This window comes from Leucoraja erinacea, chromosome 1 (genome assembly GCF_028641065.1).
Source record: "Leucoraja erinacea ecotype New England chromosome 1, Leri_hhj_1, whole genome shotgun sequence".
NCBI lineage: Eukaryota > Metazoa > Chordata > Chondrichthyes > Rajiformes > Rajidae > Leucoraja > Leucoraja erinaceus.
Genome location: NC_073377.1, coordinates 132,290,972 through 132,301,791, shown reverse-complemented (window position 1 = coordinate 132,301,791; position 10,820 = coordinate 132,290,972). Strand labels below are relative to the sequence as shown.

Genomic DNA, 10,820 nt, shown 5'->3' with positions numbered 1-10,820 from the left:
TCCAAATCTCGTTGCGCTTATGGGCAATGACAATAAAATATATTATTATTATTATTATTATTATTATTATTATTATTATTATTATTACTTGGACTGTTATAAATGTGCAGAACTCTAATCAGAGGGCTTTCATTCTCAGTGGCTGCACTCATTTAGGCCACTGTTGATATAATTTTGTGTGGGAAGGAACTGCAGATGCTGGTTTACACTAAAATTAGATACAAAATACTGGAGTAACTCAGATGGTCATAAGATCATAAGTGATAGGAGGAGAATGAGGCTATTTGGCCCATCAAGTCTACTCAGCCATTCAAACATGGCTGATCTATCTCTCCCTCCTAACCCCATTCTCCTGCCATCTCCCCATAAGCTCTGACACCCATACTAATGAAGAATCTATATATCTCTGCCTTAAAAATATCCACTGACTTTGCCTCCATAGTCTTCCAAAGAATTCTATAGATTCTCCACCCTCTGACTAAAGAAATTCTTCCTCATTTCCTTCCTAAAATAATGTCCTTTAATTCTGAGGCTATGACCTCTAGTCCTAGACTCTCCCACTAATGGGCACATCCTCTCCACATCCACTCTATCCAAGCCTTTCACTATTATGTACATTTCAATGAGGTCCCCCATCATTCTTCTAAACTCCAGCGAATATAGGTCCAGAACCGACAAATGCTCATCAAATGTTAATCTACTAATTCCTAGGATCATTCTTGCAAACCTCCTCTGGACCATCTCCAGAGCCAGCACACCCTTGCACAGATATGGTGCCCAGAATTGCTCACAATATTCCAAATGCAGCCTGATCAGCACCTTATAGAGCCTCAGCATTACATCCCTGTTTTTGTATACGAGCCCTCGCGAAATAAATGTTAGCATTTATTCTAGCAATCAGGCAGCATTACTGGAGAAAAAGAAAAGGTGACATGTCGGGTCATGACCCTTCTTCAGACTGAGAGTCAGGGGAGAGGAAAACTAGAAATATGAAGAGGTACACAGAACAAATAAATGAAAGGTATGCAAAAGGACAAATCAAAGCCAGCAATGATGATCGAGGAAAGGTGGAGCCCACAATGGGCCATTGTAGACTGTGGAGAAGGTGATAACGGTTAAACTATTGAGTAAAATGGTGAAACTAAGCAGGACGACAGTGAAACTAGTAGGATTATAAGGGCGGGGTGGGACGGAGAGAGAGGGAATGCAAGAGTTACTTCAAGATTTATGTTTTGCATTTAAAAATAATTGGGGGATAGGTGAATTAAGCAGTAAAGTGGAATTGTCAGGAATCAGCCATAATCTTATTGATCAGCAGCAGGTTTAAAGGTTAGGTCCCATTTCTCCACAGTTCTGTGTGAAATCTGGAGATCCATGCTAATATTCACTAAATATTGATTTTACAGATCAATAAGAAGACATATTTGCACTATAGAATGAACTGTACTGAACATTAATGATGAAGTAGAGACCAAAAATGGTATCAGAGTTATTGAAGTTAGAAGTTAGTTTTGTCATAGGAGCAATATCCAAAGGCATACTTAGAGTCATAGAGTCATAGATACAGTGTGGAAACAGGCTCTTCGGCCCAATTTGTCCACACTGGCCAACAATGTCCCAGCTACACTAGCCCCACTTGCCTGCGTTTGGTCCACATCCCTCCAAACATGTCCTATCCATCTTCTTCTTGAGTATGAAACATAAACCAAAGGAATAGTTAGATCTCAAGCCGGGTGTTGAGCAGCCAGTTTGTTGTCTCTGCGCCAATGTCTGCCAGGCCCTGAGTTTCATTTGGTGGGTGGTAGAGTGGGCAACCTGAGATGACATGGTTGGCTGTCTGTTGTTCTGCTCCGCATTCACAGGTTGGCATTGAAACGCCTAACTCCAGTACGGAGTCTGTTGAGCTTCACCCATGCTCCTCTGGGGAGGGCAGACCCTGGACTGCTTTTATCTGGTGAAGAGGTGTAACTGTGTAATGGGGATGAGGTTGCCTTTCACTACTGTGACCACTTGGTGGCTATCCAGTGTGCTTTTGTCTCAGTGGACTGGATGGATGATAGGAGTTGTTTTCCATGTGGAGCAAAGGGGTGACAAGACTTTGGTCGGGGTGGCCTCTGCTCTCTGCTGATAGCCTGATGGAGGAGGTGATCTGGCACAACGAGATAGTGCCAGAGTTGCAGCTTGCCTTCGGATCCCTGCTCGTGTCTACCAGGCTAGTATGTCTACTTCTACTCCCTGTACTCCATGTCTTATCCATGTACCTGTCTAACTGTTTTTTAAATGATGGGATAGTCCCAGCCTCAACTACCTCCTCTGGTAGCCCATTCGATACACCCACCACCCTTTGTGTGAAAATGTTACCCATCGGGTTCCTATTAAATCTTTTTCCCTTCACCTTGAACCTATGTCCTCTGATCCTCGATTCCCCTTCTCTGGGCAAGAGACTCTGTGCCTGAGACTCTACCCGATCTATTCCTCTCATGATTTTGTACACCACTATAAGATTACCCCTCATCCTCCTGCACCCCATGGAATAGAGACCAAGCCTACTCAACCTCTCCCTATAACTCACACCCTCTCGTCCTGGCAACATCCTTATAAATCTTTTCTGAACCCTTTCAAGCTTGACAATATATTTCCCATAACATGGTGTCCAGAACTCAACACAATATTCTAAATGCCATCTTACACATCTGCAACATGACCTCCCAACTTCTATACTCAATACTCTTCGACAGATGAAGGCCAAAGTGCCAAAATACTTTTTGACCACCTTATTTACCTGCGATTCGACCTTCAAGGAACCATGCACCTGTACTCCTAGATCCCTCTGCTCAAAACATTACCCAGAGGCCTACTACCATTTACTGTGTAGGCCCTGCCCTTGTTCGACATCCCAAAATGCAACACCTCACACTTATCTGTATAAAATTCCATCAACAATTCCTCTGCCCTCTTGGCCAATCGATCCAGATCCGGTTCCTGCTGCAATCTTTCACAACCATTTTCACTATCTGCAAAACCACACACTTTTGTATCATCAGCAAACTTGCTAAACTTGTCCTGTATGTTCTCATCAAAATCATTGATGTAGATGACAAACAGTAACGGGCCCCACTCTGAGACACTGGACACAATACTCATCCACTATGATATTTTTAATTAAAAGCTTTTATGATCTGTTTTGTTTGGGGTTGTTTGCATCAAGGGTTGCTATCTGGCATGGGACCAGAAGCTGAAAGTGTAATAGACTTTGACTTTTTCCATTTTAACATAGTAATTCATTTTCCTTTTTGTAGTTACTACTGAATCCGTCTCTCTCACACATTCATTGCGTCTTCCTACAACCTGCTGCATTAAAAAAAAATTCTGATGACCTCGCAACTGGATATTTTGTAAATTTTCATAAATTAATGCCTGATGGATATTAACCTTCCTTGAAGCTGCGGTTTCTCCTTATTACTCTGTCACGATCCGGCATGATTTTGAATACGTCTTTTATGTTTTTTCTTTGTTGTGCTGTGAGAACAATCCCAGTGGCCCAGTGGCTTCTAAGCTCCTGTATTCTTTGGAAATCATTTTAATAAATCTCCTATGCACTGTCTCCATGGTCTTGCAAACCTTTCTGGAACGTGAGACGTTTCACTATCTGAAAAATCTGCAGTACAACTTTCTGGACTCATTTTCCAACAATTATGCACATTTAAAAACATGGCATAATTTTTGAATACATGATGAATACAAGTGTGTGTAGGAAGGAACTGTAGATGTGGTTTAAACCGAAGATAGACACAAAATGCTGGAGTAACTCAGCAGGATAAGCAGCACCTCTAGAGAGAAGGAATGGGTGACAATACGGGTCAAGACCCTTCTTCCGACTGAGTAAGTGTGTGATAGATTAAACATGCTGCATTTTCTAAGTAATATCGCTTTGCCCAATGAGCAGTTTGAAGGACTACCTGTAGGATAATTCCTGGATTGAAGAAGTTGTCACGTGAGATACATAAAATATGTGTCTAATTTCTCATGTTTAAAACTATTAAACCAGTAGCCACCGGGTGCTAGAATTTTTTCAATATTGTTATTTAATGAACAGAAACAAAAGAATCATTACTTTAACAAATTACTTTATTTAGTTCATACCATTTCCCCCTCCTGCTCTCTATAAAACATGACCAAAGTGAGGAAACCTCTGCAAATACATGGTTCTACTATTTATTCAAAACACCAATTAACATTTGCACTTGTGCAAAATAATCTTCTTTCTGCATATTTCTGATCAAAAGTTCCTGTTAAAGAGTGTTTACAAAAGATGATAAATGAGTTATATCTATCATTGATTTGTAATCTTGCACTGACGTCTATTTTCTCACCACAATTAGTGAAGCAACTGCTACCTACTTCTCAGCACCTCACACCACCAACATCCCACTGCCTTCTGTTACTTTGTTATCAGTCCTTTCTGAGCTTAGTTTCTAGATGTTTTGCCAGCAAGTGTAAAATGACATGACATTTTGAGGAATAAGAATGAAAGATGATGCAGTGGGCCAAATTATGTTGGTTAACTTCTGAGCAGCTAGAAAAAAGAGCAAAAATGTTGCTGGGCTATTGGGAAAGTATAATTGCTTGGGGGAAAAGAAAGAGAAATACATTGGCTCAGAAATTGAACAGTGGTAGCAGAAATCCCTTCATTCTTAAAAGTCTGGAGAAACAAGTTACACGTCAGAGCCTTGAAATTATATTGAGGGATAATATGTTTAAGAAAGAACTGCAGATGCTGGAAAAATTGAAGGTAGACAAAAAAGCTGGAGAAACTCAGCGGGTGAGGCAGCATCTATGGACCGAAGGAATGTGTCTCTGAAGAAGGTCCTTGACCCAAAATGTCACCTATTCATTCGCTCCATAGGTGCTGCCTCACCCGCTGAATTTCTCCAGCTTTTTTGTCTACCTTCGAGGGATAATACACTGAGTGCATTGGGCTAAAAAAATTGAAGTCAACAGAACAAAAGCTGAATGGAGTGTAGATCAGCCCACTGATGTGGAATCAAGGCATCTGGCACAGTTGAGGATCAGTTTTACTTCTGACCACTGAAGCAGCAAAGACAGGACTTTCCAGTGGACCTATAATTATTTGTAAAGCAGTGACTCACAGTGCAGTTTGAAGAGCAGATCATTCCATTAGCAATATGTGCGCTTAACAAGCTAACATAAAGGCCCTGTAATTCTGTGGCAGTTCCTCTGGTGGGAAGCTGTAGGAACTTCCTTGGAAAATATTACATATAGCTGTTTGTGCAAACAGTATCCAATGATTGTCCATTTCCATTTTGGGCTCCTGCGAGTGTCATTTGTTATCAGTGGGAACTGGTAATGTTATCTCCAGAATTCAGTGCCAGAAAGTGCAATTTCTGCCAAAATAACAGAGGTTCCTACAGAGGGAAGGTTTGTAATTTAACTGAAATATGAAAGTTTAAAGTTTTCTTAAAGGCAAATATTAGCAAAAATAGATTCTGATCATCACAATAATCCCAGCAGCTCATGTCATAAATATAATCCAGTTTATGATTGAGACACATCAATGCATGTCTTAGTAAGGCCTTTAGAGAAGTATCAATAGTATGTGATCACATAGTCTATATGTATATTAAGCGCATCCACATCACCAGCATAGCTGTGTTGGTTTTTGTACAAACTTTAATTTTATGCCTCTATAAAAATTAGACCATATTAATAAATACCAGTTTTCAGTTTGTTATGGGGATTGTGGATGGGTGTGATGGTTTGGTTTTCCTCATCTCTTGCCATAATTTTGCTGTAAGATCACAACTAGATCAAACCCACCCCTGAGAGAAATGGCATAAAGAACTGTACACAACTGGCAAGGGACAAGGATAACTCCCCAGCACATGATTTCTGGGCCACAAAAGATCCCAATCATTTGATGAAACTTTGGAGAAGATTTAGGATTCAAGTGAATGGCTTTGTTGGAAAGACTGCCATTTTGTTGATGTCTGCAGTCTCAGTATTCGAAACACTCTGCAGCTTGCCCACCAAAGGACCTCCTCAGTCTTTATGTTGTTCAGATGGCACAACCTCCAGGATGATCTGGAGAGTCCTAGTCATTGAACCTGCAACAGAAAACAAAAGCTTACAAAATCTGCAGACAATTTGTTCACCGGGAATAAAAGAGACTCTGAGATCAAAGGATAATAATTTTAAATATGCGCAGCAGTTAATATATCTCCAACTAAAAGGTAAATTAAAATTTCAAAGCTGGTTTTTCATTAGCAGAATAATACTGTCAAGCTGCACATTTCTTTGTGCTAATGAAACTATCACACATTTCTATTATTTACAGTTTTATTCCAGGGAATCAAGACATTTTGTCACATTTGTGGTCAAAGCCATGCAAATTTTCATCAATAATGAGTGTGCTATGATCCATTATCCTTATGTTTATGCATGTGGATCTCATTAAATTAGGAACATGCTCAAATCAAGAAATGCTACATGTTTCCATCTAGAAGAGGGATTGAATCCACCAATAGGAATAGATAGGAATAAATATGTTCCTTTCCTAAATATTAACCACTTAACCAAAGGGTATCACCATAACTCATCCTCTTGTCAATGGGAGAACATTTAAAACACTTTATCAGAGATCATCTTTCAGAAAAATAAGCAGTTGCAAATAACCTGAATGGATATAACTCACAAAGAAACTGACTTTAAGCAAACATCCGTTTCACATGATGAAATCCTCTGATTTCTGTTAAATTCTTTCCTACAATAATTGTAAAAAATGTTGTGTCAGAAATGTGTTTGCTTTTTACTTCTGTAATTTATTATTGACCTGCCGAGTTTCTCGTGATAAACTACAATCCATTTGGCTGCAATTTCAACTAAGCTATCCATTTTATGCCAATATAATCATCTTTGACGTTCCTAATAATTTACAAATTTTAACCTTGTGTAGATGTTGCAAGTGATCCAATTTCTTTGAAAAAAACTTTCAATAAAGAAAACCAGATTTAGATTGTAAAGTCGTAATTTTCCATCCATGTTTTTTGCTTGTAGGTCTATACATATGACTAATGTTCAATTGCATGATCCCACATTCATGATTGTTGCACACATAAATAGCCCTCAGACAGCACGGAAACCTCTTGCAGAAGCAAGTCTTCACAGTACTGATTATTTTACGATGAATTATGAAATATTGTCATGAAATAAATATTTTAAATTATAATGAATGCCAATGAATAGTGCGATTCATGAACTATTTGGTAACCATATGGTTAAAGCTTCAAATAAACATTCCCTTCTAGTGAGGACACAAAAAAACTGCTGAAAGGTACAAAGATAAGGCCTCTGCTGAGGACCAACCATTCTGCATAGAATGGTCCCAACACAAAATGTCACCAATATTCCAGAAATGCTCCATGACTTGCTGAGTTACTCCAGCACTTTGTGTCTTTTGTCCTTTCTAACATGCTGCTACTAATACATTCACAATGTATGTACCGAAATGCAGACTCTAATTTATCTGGATAGAATATTTAAAAACTATCTGTTCTCATTGGAGGAACATATCACAGGTTATTAGTGGAAGAGAAATTACTGGTGAGGATTGTTGGCAGTTGTTAAAAAACACATTCTATAAATCTATATTAAAATTGATAGATGAATGGCAGAAAATGTGAAACAATATTACATTTTACATTACATTACATTAAAAAACTGAATCAAGGGCAGGAGCAGTGCCAGATCTAGTTTTAGGTAATGAAGTAGGACATTTAAGCAATATGAAAATAGAACAACGCTTGGGAAATAGTGACCTGGCTCTCATTTACTTTGAAAATAAGCAAAGACAGAGTGAAGTTTAAGTTAAACTTAATGGGACTGGAAATTAACCAAATTCAATGGAATGGAAGAAGACTAAATTTTGATTAATTGATGAATAACTGGAGGTTAAATATCAGAAAACTTGTAGATAGTCTGATGTAAGAAGAGCAAGGTAAAGGAGAAGAAGACCAAATGGCCAATGTACACAGAGAGAGGAGGAGGAGAGGAATACTGAGGATACCTTTGACTGGGGAATAATGTAAATTGCATCATATTGAATTGTTTTGTCAAATTAATCTTCATCAATGCATCTGATCCAATAGCACCATTTTACACCATGAAGACTAATACTTTGATATTTAAAAACAAAAATATTGCGGAAATGTGTCACAATTCTTTGTGATCTGGAACATACTATCTGATAGGAGTGTCAATACTGTTTCAAACATACATTTCAAAAGGTAATTATATACTCTCCTGAAAGGAAAAATAATTATAGGAAAAAAAAGATACACTTTCTCGCTGAATTGGCACAGATACAGGAGGCTAAATAGCTAGCTTACATTTTGCAAGATTCTATGAATGTGTGTTTACAAACAGAATAAATAAAAATAATTCAATATATCTTGTATAAGTGCATTGCTGAGGATCATTAATAACATTCATGCAACAGAATCAATACAAAATTAAGAGGCATGTTATTCCAGAATTTACCAAAAGGTTTTAAGGATAAGAACAGAGAATGTGTTAGTCAAATTTATTTGAGATTGGGTAGATATAGGTAATGGTAAGCTTCAAGAAATTGTACAAAACCTTATCTGTTTTTCATTTTGTAAAATAATTTGTACAGACCCAAAGCCATAGAGTCAGCGGATAACAGAACACATAAAATGGGCTCTCCTGCCCAACTCATCCATGTCAACCCAAATGCCCCATCTAAGCTAATCTCCTTTGCATTTCACCCTTAATCTATCTAAACCTCGTCCATCCATGTACATGTCCAAATGCCTTTTAAATGTTTTTATTGCACCCGCCTCAACCACGTCATCTGGTGCTTCCATGTATGCACCACTGTCTGCATGGAAAAGTTGAGGCTCCTATCAAATCCTTCCCCTCTCACATTAAACCTAAGCCCTTGAGTGCTTGATTTCCTCATCCTGTTAAAAACATTTTTGTCCCTTATGATTTTATGTACTTCTATAGGATCACCCGTTTGTTTACTACTCTCCAAAGAATATATGTCAAGCCTGTCTAACCTCTCCCTCTTATTCAGTCCTTCATCATGTCAACATCCTTATAAGTCGTCTCTGCTCTCTTTCTAGCTTAATGCTTCTTTCATATAGGATGACTGAAACTAAACATAATTCTACAGGTATGGCCTCACCAATGTCTTGGGTCATGACATTGTGTTATGTTATGACAACTATAACATAATATTTTAACTTCAATACTAAGTGCCCTTAATGATGAAGGCCAGCATACTAACAGCTTTCGTCACCATCCTGTCTACTTGTGACTTGGGAAATATTACCCTCTCTCACAAATGCAACTCCTTGTGCTTATCTGAATTAAACTCAATTTGCCATTCCTCGGCCTACTAACCAAGTTGAACAAGATCCTAGGTACACAAAAATGCTGGAGAAACTCAGCGGGTGCAGCAGCATCTATGGAGCGAAGGAAATAGGCAACATTTCGGGCCGAAACCCTATCTTTAGACTGATGGGGGGATGGGGGGAGGCGGGGAGAAGAAAAGAAAAATGAGGAGGAGGAGCCCGAGGTAGGAAGGGGAGGTGACAGCAAGGGCTAACAGAATTGTGAGAATTCAATGTTCATGCCACCAGGATGCAGACTCCCCAAGCGGAATATGAGGTGCTGTTCCTCCAATTTCCGGTGTTGCTCATTCTGGCCATGGAGGAGGCCCAGGACAGAGAGGTCGGATATGGAATGGGAGGGGGTGTTGAAGTGCTGAACCACCGAGAGGTCAGGTTGGTTAATGCGGACCGAGCTGAAGTGTTCGGCGAAAGATCGCCAAGCCTCCGCTTGGTCTCACCGATATAGATCAGCTGATATCTAGAGCAGCAGATGCAATAGATGATGTTGGAGTAGGTGCAGGTGAACCTCTGTCACACCTGGAATGACTGCTTAGGTCCTTGAATGGAGTCGAGGGGGGAGGTAAAGTGACAAGTGTAGTATCTCTTGCCGTTGCAAGGGAAAGTGCCCGGGGAATGTGTTGCGTGGGAGGGAAGGGAAGAATTGACAAGGGAGTTATGGAGGGAGCGGTCTTTGCGGATGGCAGACAGGGGGGGAGATGGGAAGATGTGGCGAGTGGTGAAGTCACGTTGGAGGTGGCGAAGCTGAAGGAGGACTATTTGTTGTATGTGCTGGCTAGTGGGGTGAAAGGTGAGGACCAGGGGGACTCTGCCCTTGTTGCGAGTGGGGGGAATTGGAGAGATACCAGTGTTACGGGGTATGGAGGAGACCCTGGTGAGAGCCTCATCTATAGTAGGAGAGGGGAACCCCCATTCCCTGAAGAATGAGGACATTTGTGATGCCCTAGTGTGGAACACCTCATCCTGGGAGCACCTCTACCTGGGGCGTAGACGGAGGAATTAGGAATAGGGGATGAAGTCCTTACAGGAAGCAGGGTGCGAGGAAGAGTAGTCAAGATAGCCATGGGAGTCAGTGGGTTTATAGTTCAGAAGTCTATCACCTGCGATGGAGATAGTGAGGTCAAGGAATTGTAGGGAGGTGTCGGAAATGGTCCAGGCATATATTTGAGTGCCGGAAGGAAGTTAGTGGTGAAGCGGATGAAGTCAGCCAGTTGTGTATGGGTGCAGGAGGTGGCACCTGCTGTAATGGTTGATAAATTTCTTCACTGTCTATGATACCACCTATTTTATTGACATCTGCAAACATACCACCAATGCCTTTTACATCCTCACGCAAGTTGTTGATATAAATGACAAACAGCAATGGGC

At 40.0% G+C, this 10,820-nt stretch overlaps 1 protein-coding gene across 1 annotated transcript in view; it reads right to left on the bottom strand.

The window, feature by feature from the left end:
• Positions 1-3,559: 3,559 nt before the first annotated feature.
• The window catches only part of slc7a11 (solute carrier family 7 member 11), a 199,527-nt gene continuing 192,266 nt past the window's right edge, over positions 3,560-10,820 (bottom strand). Inside the window, exon 12 of the mRNA XM_055643379.1 lies at positions 3,560-6,125. Within this exon, the coding sequence (XP_055499354.1) occupies positions 6,061-6,125 (65 nt within the window). The 3' untranslated portion in view covers positions 3,560-6,060. The remainder of the gene's footprint in view (positions 6,126-10,820) is intronic.